The sequence below is a fragment of the Hippocampus guttulatus genome, chromosome 2 (assembly GCF_054856545.1).
Source record: "Hippocampus guttulatus isolate MCC_2025c chromosome 2, RoL_Hgut_1.0, whole genome shotgun sequence".
Classification (NCBI taxonomy): Eukaryota; Metazoa; Chordata; class Actinopteri; order Syngnathiformes; family Syngnathidae; genus Hippocampus; species Hippocampus guttulatus.
Genome location: NC_141262.1, coordinates 9,598,764 through 9,621,287, shown reverse-complemented (window position 1 = coordinate 9,621,287; position 22,524 = coordinate 9,598,764). Strand labels below are relative to the sequence as shown.

Below are 22,524 nucleotides of genomic sequence, written 5' to 3'. Positions count from 1 at the left end.
CGTTGTCTGGGGCTTCATGCCCCTGGCAGAGTCACCTAACAGGTCCAATGTGAGGGACCAGAATAAGAATGTCCAAGAGACCCCTTATGATGAATAAAAATAATGGATTCATTTTACCTTTACCTAGATGTGGGTCAACTGTCTGGAGCCAGGCATGGAGGAGGGGCTCAAAGGCGCACATATGGTGGCCAGGCTGGCACGACATGGGGCCTTGCCGAGCACAGCCCGAAAAGACAAGATGGGTCTACCTTGTCATGGGCTCACCATCTCTGAGGGGGCCAAAAGGCTTGGATGCATTGAGAGCAGGGTGGCGGCAAATGGCTACTGTAGCTGGCTCTGAGGATGTCGAATGTCACCTCTGTTTCAAGGAAGGAGCCCGAGCTGGTGTGCGAGGCAGAGACGTTCCGATGAGATTTATTCGGATTTGCCTTCTCACACACCTTGGGCTCTAGTACCAGTCTTCTTGAGACATGTTGGACTGTCTTCCACTCTGTAATTGCCCTCTGTGATAGACGCAGAGCAGGTGTGGGCCTACTTATTGCCACCTGGCTTAGCGCCAGTACTTTGGGATTCACGCCAGCTGACGAGAGGGAAGCCACCTTCTGCCTTTGGGTGGGAGGGGGCAGGTCCCGACTTCAATGCTCACATGGGCAATGACAGTGAGACCTGGAAGGGTCTGATTGGGAGGAATGCCCACCACCACCACCCTGAAATCAGAAAGTGAGTGATGCTCTCTTTATTGGACTTCTGTTTTCGTCACGGATTGTCCATAATGAACATGTTCAATCATAAAGGTGTCCACGCACGTATACTTTGCACCAGGACACTCTAGGCTGCCGCAGACGATTTACGTCTGCATTTCGTGGATCACTTGGGTGATCTGGCCTGCGGAGGTCCAGTAATGGCTGGCCAAGCACAACGCAGCTTTAGTTGTTGCGAGCGCAACAATTCGGGCACGGGAGGAATTTTGTGAGGTCATGCAAAACGACTTTGAGTAAAATCGACAGGTCAGGAGTGGGGGGAACTAGTGTACCAATAACACTGTGGAGATAGGGTGTGGCTGACTAGGCATGGGCCGATATTACATTCTGATGATAGGTATTATAGCTTTGAGCAAAAATATCATGGTATCACAGTTTCAAAATTACAGCTTTGAATGTCCTTTTTTTTTGAAGCATTTGGTACAATAAGAAATGTGTGCTGTGTCATGATTAAATTAATAAATTAAAAATAAATACATATCAACATTCATATGTTTTAATTCTTCGCAAGTCACACAAAAAAAAATGGTGTGTTGATATTACGCCGTTTAATTTCATCACGTGGTTGAACAAAATAAAATCTCGGTCCAGATACATTAAGACAAAAAAATGTATCCAGATCCAGATGTTTTTATTTTGTACAATCACTGAATTTTTTTTTAGTAAATTCAAGAAAATCTATTTTCAGCACAGTGTCCCATCCATGATGAGCTATTTTGAGAGCAGGACTACTGGCACCGACATGTACACTTTTTTTTTGTAAAGGACAGTGCAAAGGCACATGTATAACTCCAGGGGTGTTCACACGGCAACATTTGCTCCGGTGCTGCGCCGGTGCTACCTGTCAGGTTTGTCCAATTTGACACTCAGGAATAAAACACAAGGAGGAGACAGGAGACTCAAATCTGGTACCAGGAGGAAACGAGGAGAAGCGTTCGGTTTCAGTTCTCGGCACGTCACCCTAACCGTCACCCTTCACCTCCTCATTTATTGGGAAATCTACGACATAGGTGTGTCCAACCTAAACGGTGGGGGGTGTTGAACACACACTGAACTTGTTTGACTATGTGTGTGTATGTGAGTGTAAATTACGTACATGTGTGCAATTGTTACAAAAACATTACGTTGCAGCTGGTGTTGATGGCTCCATTCACTGTCCAACCTTGCTCACTGTTTAGTCTTAACACTTATCTCTTCCCAACCACGTCCTCGGAAAGGTGGTTGCGTCCCTAAACTTCCACACAGTGCACTAAGCATTCTTGAGTATAAATGTGAGTATATATTGGATAAAAAGGATTATAAATGTGAGTACATTGTGATTAATATATATAATGATTAAGAAGCATTATATCTTTATTAAAAGCATAAGCGTTCTTCAATTAATGATTGCAGGCATAAGCGTTCTTCTTTGCAAGCATAATCAATTTATCATTGCAGGCATAAGCGTTCTTCATTGCGAGCATAATCAACGTATCACTACCCCAGTAGAGCGGTCACACGTGCGAAGTTATACCGGTGTAGCCCCTGAAAACAGCTTACTCCGGAGTAAATTTAACACACCTCAGGGAGGTGATTTAAAAATTTGCTCCGGAGAAAATGCTCATTTGCGGGGCAGTGCCGATGTAAAATGGTACGTGTGAACGCTACAATTTGCTCCGGAGCAAATGCTCGTTTGCGGGGGGGGGGGGGGGGGGGTGAAAGGATAACACGCTCAGCGGCTTTGTACGCGTGACCGCTCCACAAAATTTGCTCCGGTGTAAAATATATTGCAACAAAATACATCGGTGCAGCACCGGAGCAAATGTGTGCCGTGTGAAAACCCCTTCTGTCTCTCTTTCATCTAACCTTCCTCCTCCCACATGCTCCCTTTGTCCACCCTCAACTACTTTCAGAGGAGAAAAAAAGTTAATTGGAGGCAATTAACTTCAGAGGGGCAGCTCATTTACTCAACTCTGCACGCAGCCCATCATTGGGTGAGCTGCTTGGAATCAAAAAATGAAAACACAAGCTCATTACTGGTGACACACAGTATTAGCAGGTATTATAACCTTGACTTTTTAGAACCACAGTAAATTGTCAAACCGGGTATTTTCCCATACCTACTGTCGACCTCGACTCAGGACAGTGTGAGTCGGTGGGGAAAATACGACTCACTTACCCCAACATGCTTTTCTGAGGCAGTTAAAAAGCTCCTCGTGGCAGGGCTTCAAGGGTGGTTGAGATTCGCCACATGCTGTCGGGCTATTGTGGTTGACATGCCTCCACAACACTGCAGGGACATCGGGGATGGCCCAGCGACAGGGTGGTGGTCCCTCTTTTAAAGAAGAAGGACCGGAGAGAGAGGGGAATCACACGAACAACTGGGAGATCACACTCCTCAAATGTTTTATATACATTTATATATATATAACTTCCTCGTCTCACCCCCCCTCGGGTGGTGTCCGTCCCTCATTCAGCTCGGGTCCTCTACCAGAGGCCAGGAAGCTTGAGGGTTCTACGCAGTATCCTTGCTGTTCCCAGCACTGCACATTTCTGCACCGAGGTGTCCGATGTTGTTCCCGGGATCTGTTGCAACCACTCATCTAATTTGGGGGTCACTGCCCCGAGTGCTCCGACCACCACAGGCACGACTTGTCACCTTTACCTTCCAGGCTCTCTCCAGCTCCTCTCTGAGCCCTTGGTATTTCTCGAGTTTCTCGTGTTCCTTCTTTCTGATGTTTCCATCACTTGGGACCGCTACATCCACTACAACGGCTTTCCTCTGCCCTTTATCTATGATCACGATATCTGGTTGGTTCGCCATTACCATCTTGTCAGTCTGGATCTGGAAGTCCCACAGGATCTTCGCTCTGTCATTCTCCACCACCTTCGTAGGTGTTTCCCATTTTGACCTTGGGGTTTCCAGTCCATACTCCGTACTGATGTTTCAGTAGACTATGCCAGCCACCTGGTTATGGTGTTCCATGTAGGCTTTCCCTGCCAGCATCTTACACCCTGCAGTTATGTGTTGGATCGTCTCAGGTGCCTCTTTGCACAACCTACACCTTGGGTCTTGTCTGGTGTGGTATATCTGGGCCTCAATGGCTCTGGTGCTCAGGGCCTGCTCCTGAGCAGCCAGGATGAGTGCCTCTGTGCTGTTCTTCAGGCCAGCCCTCTCTAGCCACTGATAGGACTTCTTGAGATCAGCCACTTCAGTTATGGTCCGGTGGTACATCCCGTGTAGGGGCTTGTCCTCCCATGATGGTCCCTCTTCCAGCGCCTCATCTTCTGTTCCCCATTGTCTGAGACATTCTCTGAGTACATCATCCGTTGGAGCCTTCTCCTTGATGTATTCGTGAAGCTTGGATGTTTCATCCTGGACAGTGGCTCTCACACTCACTAGTCCCCGGCCTCCTTCCTTTCGGCTTGCGTACAGTCTCAGGGTGCTGGATTTGGGATGGAACCCTCCGTGCATGGTTACGAGCTTTCGGGTCTTAACGTCCGTGGTCTGAATCTCTTCCTTTGGCCACCTTATTATTCCTGCAGGGTATCTGATCACTGGCAGGGCATAGCTGGGTCTTATTCTTGCCATTGAGCTGGCTTCTTAGGACTTGCCTCACTCGCTGGAGGTATTTGGCCGTAGCCGCTTTCCTTGTTGCCAGTTCAAGGTTGCCATTGGCTTGTGGTATACCGAGGTACTTGTAGCTGTCCTCAATGTCTGCTATTGTTCCTTCAGGGAGTGAAGTGTGTATATATATACATATATATATATATATATATATATATATATATATATATATATATATAAAATAGTTAAAAAAGGGACATTCTTGTGATACCGGGAAGATAACATGGGACAGCCCTTTGCTTTTGTGGCGTCTTTTTGCATGGTGGTGGCTCAGCCTGACAGAGGACTTTAGAATGAAATGCTGCCTCCGGCTCCGTGTTTATACTGTTTTCATCAATGCCACAGAAATAAATTAATGATCATTTATTTATTTATTTTTTGCATATTAAATTAGCAATTTCACAGATTTCTTTTGGGTGGTGTTGTGTTGCTGTGAGTGTGAAGTGGTAGATGATAGCAATCTGAGGTATAATACAACTTGAATGAAGTTGGCGCTTTCCTGAAAAGTCGTCAATTTGACGGATTCCGCTGAACAGTGACAATAGACAGTGAAACTCCTCTACAACGAAATCATGTTTGCAGCAAAAAAAAATCACAACAGGGGTTTTTTCACTGTAGCAAATTTTATTTCAGATGTAAACACACACATACACACACAACGTATCTGTGTAGTCTTTATTTTTATTCCAATACTGTATGTAGTGCATAAATATGAGCATACACCTATTTGATATTGTTTAACATTACCATACAAATGTTTTATATTAATCACTCCACTTTGTTGGTTTAAAAAAGTCATTTATGCTAGGAAGTTTCAATGTCTATAATTTGATTTCAAACTTTTGTAATTGATAAATTTAGTGATACAAAACTAAGAAATAAAACCACCCAAAAATTAGTTACATTTTTTGGTTGTGTTGTAAAGCAACATTTGAATTTTCTATCCATTCGTGAAAAAAATAATTGACAGAAAATAAAAGTATTGATTTTTTATCTGATTTTATCTGATCTGATTTAAATCAATGATTTTTGAAATCAAACAATCCTAATCCCAAATACACTTCATACTGTACAGTACTGTACTATATAGCCAATGTACAGTTGTGCACAAAGAGGAAAAAAGGGAAAGAAATTGCGAAATTTATGGTCAGCATTCACTTTCACTTACGTTAATTTCTTGGATAAAGTCTTTTATCCCCTTGCTCCCCCGCACTTCTTTCAGGAGGTTCTCCCGAGTGTTGGCGCATCAGTCTTGGATATCATCAACAGCAGCCTCTCTTCTGGTGTACTTCCCCAACAGTTTAAACATGCTGTGGTCCAACCCTTGATCAAGAAACCTGGTCTTCATCCAGATGTGCTGTCAAGTTTCAGGCCCATTTCCAAACTGCCTTTCATTTCCAAAATTCTGGAAAAAGTGGTGCACATGCAGTTGAAATTTTTCTTGGATGAACATAACATCTTGGAGGTCTTCCAGTCAGGTTTCAAGACGATGCATAGCACGGAGTCAGCCCTGTTACGCGTTTCTAATGACATCCTCCTGGCAAATGACTCTGGAGACCACGTGTGTCTAGTTTTATTGGACTTAACTGCAGCATTTGATACAGTGGATCACAGTATTCTGCTGACTCGTTTGCAGCACTTGGTGGGCATTGGCGGCAGTGCTCTTGAGTGGTTTAGGTCCTATTTAGCTGACAGAACCTTCTGTGTCGGCCTTGGCTGCTCTGAGTCACGCACTGCTCCCCTGTCATGTGGTGTTCCACAGGGCTCAATTCTGGGGCCTCTGCTGTTCTCGCTGTATCTGCTCCCATTGGGTTCCATCTTAAGGAAACATGGTATTCCCTTCCACTGCTATGCAGATGACTGCCAGATCTATGTCCCACTGAGCAAGAAAGACGCCTTCTCATTAAGGCCACTCCTATCCTGTCTGGAAGAAATCAAAACCTGGATGGCACAAAATTTCTTGAGAATCAATGAAAAGAAGACAGAGGTGATATTGTTTGGTCCCAGTGGCCCTTGTACATTCCATCCTGTAGACTTGGGCCCCCTGTCTCCTTATCTTAAGTCAACAGTCTCAAACTTGGGCCTTAAACTGGACAGTGATTTCAAACTCGATCGGCAAATTGGTGCCGTTGTTAAATCCAGCTTCTTTCACCTTAGACAGCTGGCCAAAATAAAACCTCTCCTCTCACATGAACACTTTGAGACAGTAATTCATGCCTTTGTCACATCCCGGCTCGATTACTGCAATGCTCTTTACTTTGGAGTCAGCCAGTCCTCCATTAAGCGCCTTCAGCTGGTCCAGAATGCCGCTGCTCGCCTCTTGACTGGTACTCGTAAGAGGGAGCACATAACTCCTACTCTGGCATCCCTTCACTGGCTCCCCATTCATTTTAGAGTTATTTTCAAGATCCTCTTATTTGTTTTCAAATCTCTCAATAATCTCGCGCCACCTTACCTCTCTGAGCTCATCCGCCCCTACACACCTGCCCGGCGCCTCAGGTCTGCGGACTAGACTTTATTAGAAGTACCAAGAACTAAACTGAGGCTCAGAGGGGATCGAGCCTTTTCTGTTGCTGGTCCCTCTCTCTGGACTGACCTCCCACTGAACATTCGGCAAGCCTCCTCGCTGCCCATCTTCAAAACCCTCCTCAAAACTCACTTGTATTCTTTGGCATTCGACTCAGCATGACTTAGATTTGTTCTTGGTTTTACTGTTTGGTGCTTTCTACCGCCTTTATTACCGATTTGTCTTACTGTTTATTGTGCATGTTAAATTGCTCCATGTACAGCACTTTGTATGCAGCGATGGCTGTTTGAAAGTGCTCTATAAATACTGTTGACTTGACTTGACTTGACTTTTATTTTGCTTTCGCCGTCTTTCATTTTGATCACTTTTACCCTCTCGTCCAGCGTCAGAGCTCTTCTTGTCTTAGCTGCTTGGCAGAGGAATTTCACTGTATTTTATAATGTACTGTATATGCCAATGATTGAATTCTATACTGTTCGACACCTATCACTCATCTGTCAATTCCCCTGAAAGTTTTTGAGGAACTTCAAAATGCCATTTTAAAAAAAAAGTGTTCAAAAAAATAAATATGACAAATTCATAGCATCTCACAATATACCACAAGACACCTTTGCATCTGCATGTATCTAAGAACTAACGCTAAAATTTCACATTACCATGCATGCTGCAAAGTTATGGCAGAAAATTGGGTATCGACAGAATAAATAAACCAAGATTTGCTTTGCTCTGTAGCAAATTGAATATTAAGGCTGTTTTTCTGTGCCCTGGATGGCAGCGATGCTGTCTTTAGAAAGGCATCCACTTTCACCGCTCGAGGTTCAGTTTATCACTCTGCACTCAGTTGCGTTTGAGTATGTATGAGCGCGTGTGGTCAAATTATATAATTCAAATTAAAATGCCAAGTGTGGCCACAACACTTGGCGGCAGGTCAATACACCTGAAAGGATACTGGTATTATTCACCGCCTGCTGATCTGAGTTTGACTAATGAATCACTTGTCGCCCTTGGAGACTAATCAGTTGCTACAAGGTTGATGGAGAAAAATCCAGTCCCCTGATGAATTAGTTGGTAATTAATGCATCTCTGTGTAAAATCAAATGAATGAAATCAGTTGACTTATTGGTGGTACTGAATTGTAAGCAGTTATGTCCCCCTTCAGTCAATGAAATGTTTTTAATTGTTCTTAACTTTCTTTCTAATTCTCTTTAGATGCAGTACATGGGATCACAACAAAACAGCCTCTTCAAAAAGCCCGAATACCATTAATCCAATGCCCATGTGATATACTTTGTGTAAAATTCATTAACAGAAACTAGATCAAAACTAGACGGACATTTTTCAACCGGACAAAAACTAAACGAGACAAGACTGAAACCTCGGTTAATTCACAATTCCTTCATTTTTATGGCCCGTTGAAGACGAGACAAAAATTTAGTTCATTAAAAAAAAAAATGAAAAAAAAGACTGTGCGAACAACCTACGAGCAAGGACGATTGAAGGCGCTCGCCATTGAACAATTTCCAAGCCTGGCTCTAGAGAGCGACGCTGGTGACCTGCGTTCAGGCAAGGTTTAAAACCTTGTCCATTAATTTTAATCATCATGAGGTCTGTGTCGTACTTTGTCTGGTTACATCAGCTAAGATCAATGCAATACACAAACCCACGATAAGGTGGCGACTCAGGGAGGAGATGCTGGCGCAATAAGTCTTTCTCTATGTTGCTTTCATTTAATACATTTTTTTTTCATTGGATATCTGTGATTTTTGAATGTCCCACACAAACTACTCTTCAAACTACAGTGTGTGATAGCTTTTTATAGTCTCGCACAGGTTATTTGATGAATCCACATATAAAGCATCGCAAATATCATATTTTCTACCATAACAGATGAGTAAATAAGACACAAAGTATGGATAGATACAGTAAATAGTCATCGTTTACCCGTTGAACTGGGAGACTGACTTTACTTATATTTTGTTTTGACTGTTCACCAACTCTCGAGAAATAGTTCTGCTTTCCAGTAAAAGTAGAAATGGAAAAAATTAATTTGTGTATTTGTGTTATTATTATTGAGCCTATTGTCATGCTCTGGCTTGAAGCTTCTTTCTGTTTTGAAAATTGATATACGACACATAAAATCTCTCAACCCTTCGACGTTTGGGCATGCCTTCGTAACCATCATTGCCAACATTCACAAAATATTTCTGTTCCCATAGAAACAGCTCAGTGACCTATTTGGTGGTACTAGATTGTTAACCTGTTCGGTCTTTGTAAATGTTATGCTACGATACAGACGTCTACCTCGCTGCAAGAAGATGTGTGTGTGTGTTGGGGGGGGGGGGGGGGGGGGGTCACAGCAGGCCATATTGCCCAAAATCAAATATTAAATTATGATGTGCATTTCTTTCGGTCAGTGAGGACATTGTTTTTAGCACGGCACAGCTGATATACTCCAAACATTGGTCAATACAGCAGGTCAAGGCATTACATATCCAAACCACATAGAATATAGCAATCTTGTTTAAATATAACCTTTCATCAATAGCAGAGATCGTTATGAATAATAATGCGACTTAGAATGAAAATCATGCTGTAGGTCATCCTCGATTTAGGTTCACCCCCCGTCAATGTACTTTACAATGATACTGTGAATTTTTGGACAACTACAATGGTAATGGATCAACTTATACTTTGTGCTGCATTAAACATGAAAACACAAAGCCATCATGTTATGCTGTACACATATTGTTCTGCAGGTGACCAGATGCTTTCAGGAACATACGGTTGTTCTGCCTATGCTTGCGCCACCTGTGACCAACTGCTGCAATCTGTTGTACGATATCCATTCTTTTTACCATTCAAACGCGGCAGAACGCGCGCTGTCAAACAATGTCTGTCGCTCACTCGCCAAAATAGAAATCTGTTGTTGGCTGCTGCCATCATAGCAAATGGATAAGACATGTTAGCCCCTCTTTGTGAACCGTGCGCCTGGAAAAATGACTTATCATGGCTTGTTCTACACTCTATTTCTGATGAACTCATACCTAATTACTCATACTCACTGTAGCATTTGGCTTTATCTTTAGGAACTACATTCATATTTATCTGCCATTTTCTCCTTTATTTTCTGCTCCATGCACATTGGCCATCTTTGCAGATTCGCCCCGAAAAGGCCTTCAAAGCAGATGCATGGTCAAGAGGTTTGGAAGAATCCTTGGCAGGAGATATAACCGTTGCACTGTGAACAAGACAAATACCCAAATCAGTATTCTAGGCTGCTGCATTCTGGTTTCTTTTATATCAGCTTGCCCAACAGATTTGTGAGTTTGTGATTGCAACGCATTATCCAGGGATGGGAGTCAAAGGGAGGATTGCAAATAGCAGGAAGACATTATCACAGCCAGTGCAGGAAGGCAGAGGAGACTAAAACTGGCACTGAGAGACTGCTTGAGGACACAGCGGAGATACACATAGAGGGCCTAGTTTAAAGACACAATAAAGTTCACCCAAGGTCAGTTTTCAGGTGTTTACCACTCCTTGGTCACCACACTTGATTCAGTACTGTAGGTTACATGAATGAGTCATTGGGATCCCACAGTAATGATTTTGGCACCTCATAAGTAAGCCCTTTATGTTACCCCTCCAGTTGGCGCAAATGAATGCAAAAACAAAGCATCGCAGCTTCCAAATTGCCAGTCAGCCTGATTGGACGTGACGTTTTCCTTTCCCGCCATTCTTGTTTTAGATTTCATCAGCTATTTCACTGATTCATTAACCTAGTGTCTCTCTGAATATACATATCTGCCCGCTCCCATTTCTAATCAGTCCCTCTCCTTGCAGACGACCCTTTCTAACGCGCCGTCTGCTTTTTAATACAATGCATTGTGGCATATCCATCTTTGATCCGCTGAGCACGGAGCTAAAAGAATTAGTAAGAGAGAAATTGATAAGAGAAGACACAGATAGGATAACAAACAATGAGCACTTACTGTGGCTGTACAGAGCAGAGTGTTGAGCTGAAATAAGAACAATTTTGGTGTCATGCGCACAGGCTTTATAGCTTGCTCTACAGGCAATTCTTTAGGCATCATTTACCACTCTGATTTTAATGGCTTGTTGGCCACATCATAAAAAACAACTCCGTATCTACGACCCTCTTATCTTGCTCTTTCAGAAGGGCTCGTGTGCAAGAGTGCAGTTAGGTTGCATGTACACAAAACTATCAGTTACACGTACGGAGAACTCAATGATTCTTGGAAATTGTATTTTGCTGGAATGCAGAGTGGGTGGAGGGGGCGGGGGGGTAAACAACGTTACAGAATGGATATTGTAAATTCAGATAAAAGGAAAGCCAAAAACACTCTTCGCAAAGTATTAATAAAATGTGTGATGAGCACTCAACTGCCAAAAGAAATTGAGATTGAATGATTATGTGCTGAGTACCAGCGGGTAAAGTCAGTTGTTCGCGCTTGCACCTCCAGTTGTGAATAACAGACAAAAACAGCTGGAAATTCAAGGCAAAGTGAAGCTTTGAATTATCAACAGTGCGTTTGTGTGCATCCACGCGTGTGTTTATGTGCGTGCATGGGAGATGAACTCATTCATGACTGTGTATTGATGTGTTTGGTCTCAGCCCACTGTGCCCCTCAGCCAAGAGACCCCAGTGATCATTGTAAATTAGGCTAAATAAACTGCAGAAAACAGACCGTCAATGCCTGCTGCTTGAGCCCCTCAGGCTGAATACTCGCATGTGGCAGTGACAGTGGCAAAGATTAAGAAGTTAACAGTGGGGGGCGGGCGGGGGAGGGGGGGTAATACAACAAAGCTAACAAAAAAAACCCGAGAGTTTTGTTGTAGTCATGAGAATGCAAGAGATAAATGAATACAAGACCTAGAAAAAGAGAGTATAATGAAAACAATGGCTTGTTGACAGACAAAGTATCACAAAATCATTTGCTTTTACTCATCCATTCATCATTGTCTATACTTCTTGTCCTAACCGGGATAACGAGGAACTGGAATCTTTCCCAGATGATTCCGGAAGAAGGTGGACTTAACCCGAGACTGGTCACCACTCAGTCACAGGGTATAGAATATGTAGAGGCAGGCAACTATTCAATCTCAAATTCACGTCGTCATTGAGTGGGTACTTTTATCTCAAACTCAAATTCAGTCATTGAATAAATGCAAAATAAATGATCAGACAGGCATTTCCCATATCACAACCGATGACAAATTCATTTTACTTCTGCTTTGCAACTTCAAACAGTAACATTTTTGCAGAACTTGAACTTTCCTTTGAAGGTCTAAACTGCCTGTTCTATTCGTGCAAAGCTGACACAAATGGCGACAAGAACGGGGGAAAAAAAAGCTGCAAGCATCCAAATGACCAAAAAAGTCAGCCCATTCGTGTCATGATCTCGTTTGTTGTCAAGATTGGATTTTTTTTTTTTCCAGATGTCTTTTGTTTGTTTTCTGTCCTGTCTTGCTCGTTAGGGTTCATCAGCCTGGTATCTTATGTCCACCAATCAGATCCCTTAGCCACCCGTGTCTTGACTATGTGTTCCTCGTTGTCCGTTCAGTTAGGCAAACTGTATTGAATACTGGGTCAGCGCGGTCCCTCTTTGGTGATTCCGTTTTGTTGGTTTTTTTTTTTCTTCAGCACTTTCTAGCTCAGGGGTGGGCAAACTTTTTGGCTCGGGGGCCGCATTGACTTTTAAAATTTGACAGAAGGGCCAGGTCAGCACGAGCTATGGTACATTTAAAAAAAAAACTGCATTTGTTGACAGTCCATATCAAACATCAACTGAACAAAAGCATGACAGTACTGTATTAATATACTTTTTTAAATGACAACAGTGTTGTTGATGACCTATTTTAGCCTGTGCATTGCTGCAGATGGGTTGTGATCAGACCAGTAGAAGTAGAGCGATACAGAGGTCCTAGGTGGTCGAAAAGATCCCCCCCCCCCACTCCCCGTGTTCTGCAACTTCAAGTCAATGTGCCACCTGGCGGTGAAATGACGGTCATTACAAGTCCAATTGAAATGAATGCAATCATTCACATCGAACCTTAATTGTGGACCAACCTTCGGCGGGCCGGATTAAAAAACCAACGGGCCGGATTCGGCCCGCGGGCCATAGTTTGCCCACCTCTGTTCTAGCTTAAGAAAACAATGTCACAAGCCTTGAATGAGGCTGATACCTCATTCAAGGCTGGGTGGTGTGAATAGTTGTGTGTCTCTTTATGTGCCCTGCGAATGACTGGCGACCAGTTCAAGGTGTAGTCCGAAGTCAGCTGGGATAGGCTCCCACACCCCCCACGGCCCTCTACACAGTATAAGCGGTTTTGAGAATGGATGGCTGAATTAAATGTGTTGCACCACACAATGCATTCTGGGAACCCTGGATTTGTAAAATGAGTAGATATGACACGCCTGTGCCTACGGCGACATAAAAGCTTGTACTGGCAAAATGTTGCCACTTTCCACGTTTGTGATTGTCACAAAAACAAACAAAAAATCTTTTCGAATGCATTTTTTGTATTGATCCACACACTTTGGTGGTCACAAAGCTTCATGATAACCGGCTGTGAAATGACGAAGTTGCAACCCATTTTTAATGGACATGCATTGCCTCTGATGTCTGGCACCAACATCTGTGAGTTGGGCCGCTACTTATCATGGGATTTGAAGCGCTCATGCGTTTGTAACAAGATCATTGCTTGATTGCTGAAGTGATAAAAAGTGATTACCTACACTATTTGTATCTGGCTTTGTCACCACAAAGGTATTCACAATGGACAGGGTTTGTAATCGGGGCATTTGTATTTCTTTTTTTATTGACTTTTGTAGTACTGCTGCAACCAACTTTTTCAGTTGGTCGCAGCAGCACTGACTTAGTCGCATCCTTTTTTGGGGCTGTACAGCGCGACCATATTTACTGATGTATAGTCATCTCACTTGGCACACCGTAGTTTCATAAAATGTAAAGATTGACAGTGACTGAAGATATATTTAGAAAATATTTCAGGGTAACAACAATTCTGTTTGCAACAAGCACAGGCTGGGGCTTCACTCATGCGCTTGACACATGTTGGTTTTGCCGCACGCATCGTGAGTCTGTTCCAATTTCGCTTTTTTGTATTTTGTTTTTGAGACTTATGATAGTTTTGTAGTTTTGATTCCAAGTGGGGCGGCACCATGGTTGACTGGTTAGCATGTCCGCCTCACATTGCGGAGGTCAGGGGTTCAATTCCGGCCCCGGGTCTTCCTGTGTGGAGTTCGCTGGTTCTCCCCATGGCTGCATGGGTTTACTCTGAGTACTGAGGTTTCCTCCCACATTCCAAAAACATGCATGGTTGTTTAATTGAACGCTGTTAATTTTCCCAAGGTGAGATTTGTTAGTTTGAAAGGTTGCTTGTGTATGTGTTTCATGAGATGGGTTGGTTTACCCCACCTGTTACCCGGAGACAGCTGGGACAGACTTCAGCACACCTGCAACCCTCATAAGGATAAGCGGTTCAAATAATGGATGGCTAGATGGATGATTCGAAGTGTCTTGTTTTTTGAAAATAAATTCTTTGACAACATCCAACAGTTTTGCCTTGTTTCTCCTGCTTCCCTGCACTTGGGCCCTTAGTCTTCCATGCTCCACGTTTTTTTTTCCCCTTTCGGAAATTTGTTCTGTCATCAGCAATTATTGCCTAAATGTTCTGTTGCTCTTGCAAACATCTTCTGGTGCAGATGATGTTTAATTTGCGTTGTTAGAGCAGACATTTGACCATATTTATGACCATCTGAAACCATCTGGATGTTATGTGTAGGAATTAGAAATGTTTTTGTTCAGGTCAGTGACCAAAGACGCAATACTTACTGTAGTTGATATCTTCATGATGATCCACATAAGGAAACAAAAAATAAAACAGCCTCAGTGATGCTTATAACTAACTGTAATTGATCATGAATGTAGCATCAATTTTATTTTGATTTCATATGAGCTGTATCAGAAAGGATCCCGTACAGATGCTTTTGCTGCTTTTTAAAATTTTATTTCACTTTTTTGGATGTAATTTGACTTTGGAACTTGTGTGTTTTTGAAAGGTATTTACCATCTGGTTTTATTTATGCGGACTTCATTTTATTTTGGACTGTGTTTTAAATTAATTGACGAAAACTAGCTTTACGTTCCCATCCAGCCGGAATCAAACCCTGCACCTCTGCACTGTGAGGCGGACGTGCTAACCAGTCACTCACCGTGCCGCCCTGAATTCAAATTCAGATTGGACAATTCAGATTCAGTTTTTAAATGCCTACAAGTTTGGCGATTTAAATCGAAATATAAATCATTCAGATTTGTTTTTTTCAAGTTGCGCATATTTATATTTCAGTCCATAGCACATCCGCCTATAACCCAAAGACAGCTGTGATGGGCTAAGGCAAGCCCGCAACCCTAGTGAGGATGAAAATGGATGGATGGATGATTTCACAAACTTGTGTATGACTATAAAATATGCAACATGCCATTTAAGGTAACAAATGCAGTGAGATTTAAATTATCAGCTTTTGATAAGGTGCAAATCAACCGTTACTGGTATCAAGTACTGAGGTTAGATCTTGAGCATGACTTGGAAGAGCAATAAAAATATCACAGTTTCATCCTGCCATAACAGTCTCCATCTGTATATTGTACTACCGTACATTGGCTCTGGGTTTCTTAGCAACATTTCATCCGTCAAACAGTGGCATTGATCATTTATTCTCAGCAAAACATCCTTACATAAAAAGTGAAGACAATCTGCATTCCTTTTGTGATACTTTTAGGCTGTAAACTAGATACTCTTGTGTCAAATGTGACTTTTTTGAACTTTTTTTTTTTTTAAGAGCGAGATACTAAGCCTGGAAGATACGGATGCCCAGGGGCCACAACCCATGTTAGTTCTGGCAAAAAGATGGTGCAGGATGGTGAGTTTGAGAAATTAACATCAGATGATTTTTCCGTACATTTTATGCACATCCTGTCAACACTCAAGTATTCATACACATCGCTATATGATCCCTGAATTATTACCAATAAACACCACGAACCACTGTTTAATACATCAATTAATTAGGCATAAAGCTTTGATTGAAAGCCAATGATGTTCCGCAGCAGGATTTAAGACTTTATTTACAATGAGCTTCAACTGTTTTGTGTCGTTATTTCCGTCCCCATAAAACTGTGGGCGTAATCCAGCCATATTTGGTGCAACTGCTTTTTGTCCTCTGTCTCAGGTAGTGTTCGGATGTGTCAGTATGGAGTGGGAAGATAACCAAGCACGCAGTTTGTCATCTCCTGCAGTTAGAAGCATGGCTAATGCTCACAAAATTATCAAAGTCATGCCCTTCAGGAACATGGATCTATTTCCAGTTTTAGCTGTAGCACTAACATCATTACAGTCTGAAAACATTACATGTCTCATAGAAATTCAAGGCGTAAAGGCGGTAGACGCCTCAGGTAAATCTCCCCAGTGGACCACCTATCAGTTCTGATGTTTGTGATTTTGCAGAATTGGACAACCTCAATGTCGTGGGCTGTCTTCATCTCTACAGGTGCAAGGTGTTGTGCAATTTCACATGACACACATATATCATCGAAAGGGGAGATCTTACAGTTTACGCGACAATGTCGTGCATAAAGTCCAACGAGTCTAATTTCTCTTTCTGCAATGTTGAAGCACGGCACACTCGCCATCGCACTCTTTACCTCCCTGATTCTGATGCCAATGAGGGATGTCACAAGGACTGTCTGGGAAAACGTTCCATCCCACAATGGTGCACAAAGGCATAAATGCCCTGTTACACCCATTTTTACCAGCGCACAGTCTTGCAAAATATCTAAAGAAAGAACACTCCACCTACATATATATATATATATATATATATATATATTCTGAGTTCTGAGTACATATGTACCCTGCTGCAGCAGGGTATGTATTTAATATATTAGTTTTTTTAATCGTCCATCGATCCATTTTCTCGTCTGCTTACCCTCACGAGGGTTGCGGGGGTGCTGCAGCCTGTCACAGCTGGAAATGGAAATGGCAAATGGAAGAGAAAGAAACAAATCAAAAATGCAGATTGTACACATGTATCATGCTGAATGGGTAATTTAAAAAAAAGCAATTACGTGTTTTGGTGTAATTCACTTAGATAAGAGGCATGTCAACATAGCATAATCTTAGGATCAACAGCTCATAGAAAAGACGAATTCACAAAAGAGCTCATCTGCAGCATTGCGCTGCCTGTGGCTGTATAATTACTTTTTTCTTCTGCATATTAATCAGCACATATATAATGATGCTGGTTTGCTCATGTCAGAAATTATGGAAATGCTTTGAGTGCATACATGTATACTATAAGTCACTTACAGATGAAGAAATAATGGAAAGTTGCTGATTTTTTTGCGGAAATTGTCTTTATTTTCTATTGTGTATTGCAACAAAACGTGACCTTGTTTTAGTCTTGTGCCTGTTTATGAGTTGAATACATATTGTGGACCACAGTCTTGTTTCATCAGATTATCTACAACTGTTCTTTGTGAACAATGAAAACTTGGTAGATAATAGCAACAGAAAGAGAAACTGAATCTCTCGTATCATTTTATTTAGAAATTAAAAAAAAAAAGGACAAACGATTCGGTGGTCTCCAAGTGCCCACTTCACACACCTGTGATCTCCCTAGTCCACTTTAAATCATCAATCCGTGGAGGTTTGCTTGCAGCTCCTTATAAATGTACTTTAAGCACCTGCCGTCGGACACCAGAAAATCACTTTTTTTTTCCCACCATGTCAAGGATCAGCTGTGCACCTATTGCATACCACATTTTAAGACAATGAGAGGAGATATTTTTATTGGTGGCGAATCAAGTCGGCTGTGTTCACACACACACACAACAGCATAGGCCACCCTTTTTAAAGTACGCTCTATTGCGACGACTTTCGCTAATACGTGGTCTAATACAGAGGTCCTCAACCTTTTTTGCCCCACGGACCGGTTTCATGTCAGACAATATTTTCAGGGACCGGCCTTTAAGGCCGGATAGATACAACAGTATGATATGATATCACCTGCATGAAAAGTGTCGTATTTTCGAAACATAATAATAAACACGAACCATGACACAAGGAACATCCTATCTGGCCGCAACGTTCTCTGGTCGCTATGGTAACGTTTAAACGTGCCTTCAAAATAAGATACGCCGCAAATAAAAAGTGTATGAAAAATACGACTCACCATCGCCGCTTATTATGTATGTGCTTATGAGTAGGCTTGGTGCGTGTGAATCTCCTGTTGAGATTAAGCCGTATTTGAAATAGGACTCCTGATACTGTCTGTCTATTAAATGTAGCCTTCTCTTTATTGAAAGTCATAGGCTCCTCCTCTGTCTCCTGGCTGGGCCTTTTCCCCTTCCCAAAAAAACGTTTCAAAGATGTTTGTTTTTTATGTGGTAACCTATCACGTGACCGGGAAGCGCGCATTCATCTGTGTCAAGACTGACATACTGTAGACTGATATAACAGAGAATCCGGTAATTTTTCAAAATAACACATCTTTCAGATTCCGAAATGAATAAAACAAGGAATGTACGGTAACTTGTTTATTCTTTCTGTGCGGCCCGGCACCAAATGACCGCTACTGGTCCGCGGCCCGGCGGTTGGCAACCCCTGGTCTAATACACCTCTATGCTGAGTTAGACAACTTGCCACGCTAGACTTGTGCTGGCCACAAAGATGAGTCCCTTTGCTTTCACATCCACTTTCTGTCCTCCAAGTCCTTTCTGACTTCCGGGTTGAGTGAACGCTGGCGCGTTTTGGCTGCCGCTGCTTGTTTGCTGTTTTTTGTTATTGTAAAGTGTCCTTGGGTGTCTTGAAAGGCGCTTATAAATAAAATGTATTATTATATTATTATTATTATTATTACTTCTTTCAATTCTTCCCGAGGGATGTCAATGCTTTACCAGGCAAGCCGGGAAACTTGGTCTCTCCAGCATGTCTGGGGTCGACCCCGGGGCCATTTGCTGGTGTGACATGCTCGGAACACCTCACCAGGGAGGCTTCCAGTAGGCCTACAAATCAGAGCCCTGTCATCCACACGTCCTCTGAGATTTTTTTTTATTTTTGGTTGGAAACAAAGCTTTCTGAAAACTCTGGCCAAAGTGGAGATTTGAGAATATCTCCGAATCCATGTTTGATTCACATCACCCCCGTTCTTAAAAACCTCCACTGGCTCCCCGTTCCCCAGCGTATTCAATTTAAACTGCTCCTACTCGCCTATAAAGCCCTTCACAATCAGGCCCCCTCCTATCTTTCCGACCTTCTTTACCACTACACTCCTTCCCGCAATCTCCGCTCCTCAAACACAAACCTCCTCGCCATCCCCGTGACCAAGCTCAAAACCTGGGGGGACCGAGCCTTCTCTGTCGCCGCCCCCACCCTCTGGAACGCTCTACCACAACACATCCGCAACTGTACTGACCTCCAATCCTTCAAATCATCCCTTAAAACTCATCTGTTCCGCAATGCTTTTAATACCTTTTAATCTCTTTTACCCATTTTGCTTTTTGTTCATCTAAATGTGCTTTTGTAAATTATGTATGCTTGTTTTAAGTGCACATTTTTATCCTGTGTTTTAAGCTCTTGTAAAGTGTCTTTGAGTGTGATGAAAAGCGCTTTCAAATAAAATGTATTATTATTATTATTATTTAATTTTTATCTTGTTGAAATATTTGTGGGTGGCACGGTGGCCGACTGGCTAGCAGTTGGCCTCACAGTGCAGAGATGCAGGGTTCAATTCCGGCTCCAGGCTTCCTGTGTGGAGTTTGCATGTTCTCCCCGTGCCTGCGTAGGTTTTCTACGGGTACTCCGGTTTCCTCCCGCATTCCAAAAACATGCATGACAGATGAATGGAACATTCGAAATTATCCCTAGGTGTGAGTGTGAGTGCGGATGGAGTTCCCAGGGAGCGTTCGGGAATTTACAATCAACAGGTGATCATACCCGTGGAGCAGAGGGGCTGTCAATAACATCATGTTGCAAAAGAAAAAAATATAACAAATAATGGTATTTAGTGCACTTAAAAGGGTCATTATTGACAATCTTTAAAAAAAAAAAAGCAATAAAAAAAACCTAACATTTAACACCCATTTAACGATGACCTACCTATACTTACCGTTCCTCCATGATTGACAATTATGCTGGTTTTTGAAGTTTTTTTTCCCTTGTTTGTCTTTCCTCCAAGGAGGCCAATCATTGAACATGATATGTGTTGCTTGGTATACGCAATTTGAGTGAAACATGTTTTGTTCTGTTTACGTAAACCGTGACAATAAACAATTTCTACCTGAAATGAATCCTTCACGCTATTTCACTTTGAAGCACCCTTCAAAGACTTGAGTTTGCTCCTTTGTGCCCATCTAAAAAATTATTTTGCTGCCAGCAACAAATTCCCATCCTCGTGTGCATGCAGAAACGTTCACTATATTTTTGGGTGATGTATATTGGTGGTGTAGTGGTGACGAGTATTGCGAATCACCCATCTTTTGCCAAGATGTGTTCCCCAGTGTAAATTTTTCCGCTGATATTCAAACTAAAGCAGGCTGTTTATCTTCTCCATTGTTCACTTACATCCACAATGATATGATTTGCCCGTGTTTTCAATAATTAATTTTCTGCATGATGAAGCCGTTCTGTCACCGCATCCTCCCAGAGGCACCCGTCTCTGTGTTTTCATCTCTCCATCATCCTTTGCTCCGGTGCTTCTCACAGGCCAAACAGTGAACCCCTGGGGAGTATTGACAATACGGATAGTGGCGGCAATTTTATCTCCTCATCATCTGTTTGTCTTGTTTCCTTCAGTAGCAGCCCCAACCCCCAGGTAAAATAGAAGAAAGACCGTTGTAATTAGTCAAGGACTTAAAGTGATGCTTGTGTTTCTAACAACAGCCATGGATTTGTCCTCTGGGTATTGTTTTTTTAAGCTCTTGTTTATTTAATTTTAAACTTGTGTCTGAGACGCTTTGAGGAACAGTAGCTTAGTGGAGCCAACACTGGATTGCCGGGTGGGGAAAAAAAGAACAAATCTGTACAAATATACCTAAGTGCGCACAGAGTCCAAAAATATGTTGTTGACCTTCGTCCACCTATGTGGCAATTATTCTGAGGTCACCTTCCAGTGTCTGACAGGCCTTGTCAGCAATGTAGCCTCTTATATTGGACGGCACGTTCCAATCAATAGTTTCCATTCTTGCCTCCTAAAGGACATGCCCACGTTTAATAAAGCCTGACTCGATCTGCAACAGAAGCGCACCAAGTGACGAATATTTCAGCTGTTAACTGCCAGCTGCAATTGGAGAAACAATTGTTGTTTTATTCTCAAAGTCCTGTTTGAAGTGTTGCAGCAGTTTAATGATGCTTTAGATGTGTTCTGGGTTGAATATGAATTCCATTTTTTTCCATCCGCCCAACAAATTGTCATGATTTTAGCCTGCTCTCATGAAAATCAGCGTAAAGATGCAAAAGCCCTGTCAAACAAAGTTAAGTGCTCCAATGCCTTAGGGCTGACATGAGACACTGTGACCTTTTGTACAAAGTTTTAAATTCTGAATTAATTAGATGCCATAAAAGCGCTGAATATAATTTTATGACTGTACAGTCTGTTTTGATTCATCCAGACTCTTACTGTATAGTTGAATGAAGCACAGCAATTGTTTATGTTAACTGAAGTTGACACGTGGTCCAGAAGTCCGGGATCAAAGCGGATCCCACAAATGTAGACAATGATAGATCGTTTGACAAAAATATATTAAAGTACAACGCAAGACCGACAAAGATCGTGTCCTAATCCTACCCCAGCCAACTTTTTTTCCCCCCCCCGAGGAAAAAGTCCCTTAGTGATAAGGACACTTGTACAAATAACACTAGAATTTGCCACACTCGATGTTTGAACATATACTTACGTCAACGTAAAGAACATTTTAACATTGATTTGCGTAATTACACTATGGCCTCAGTTCTTACTTGGGATGTCACAATCCAAAACGTCACAATATGATACTATCACAATATGAAACTCACGATACCATAAGGACCATGATATTGTGTGAAAATTGGCAATATAAAGAAAAACTCAAAAATAGTGTCTAAAAACTTATGATGTTTAAAGCTCATATTGAAAAAAAAAAGCACAATATCTAACAGGTGTGCGTCTTTTAATATAGTGATATGATGACGACAATATCATGGCAATTTTAACATGGTGATATCGCGATATTACAGTTACCATTACATACCGAGTTATTACATTTGCAACAATTTTTTTCCTCTACCTGGCAAATATCATAGTAGCCAAAGAAAAATGTAGTCTTTCGTTACTGGCCAAACGTTATTATGTTGGAGGTTGAGGACTTTTATTATCCAACTGGTCAGTTGTTACATTATTGGTGCATCACATTTTTTAATTGTTTTTTTTTTTTAAAGGGACAAATTTATTCCATTATGGGCCATTATTACATTATGGGCTTCACGTGTTGGAAATAAAGAAATTTGAAATCAAAATACAAGCTGATGTTAGCTGTCAGATGCATCTTAAGAAA

At 42.0% G+C, this 22,524-nt stretch overlaps 1 protein-coding gene across 4 annotated transcripts in view; it reads left to right on the top strand.

Moving 5' to 3' along the window:
* spock1 (SPARC (osteonectin), cwcv and kazal like domains proteoglycan 1) overlaps positions 1-22,524 on the top strand; it is a 98,522-nt gene that overhangs the window by 47,837 nt on the left and 28,161 nt on the right. For 2 of the 4 annotated variants that reach the window (XM_086135135.1, XM_086135144.1), the window contains exon 4: positions 15,777-15,857. The exons of the other annotated variants lie outside the window; for them this stretch is intronic. In XM_086135135.1, coding sequence (XP_085991261.1) covers positions 15,777-15,857 — 81 coding nt within the window. The remainder of the gene's footprint in view (positions 1-15,776; positions 15,858-22,524) is intronic. 4 annotated transcript variants of the gene reach the window in all.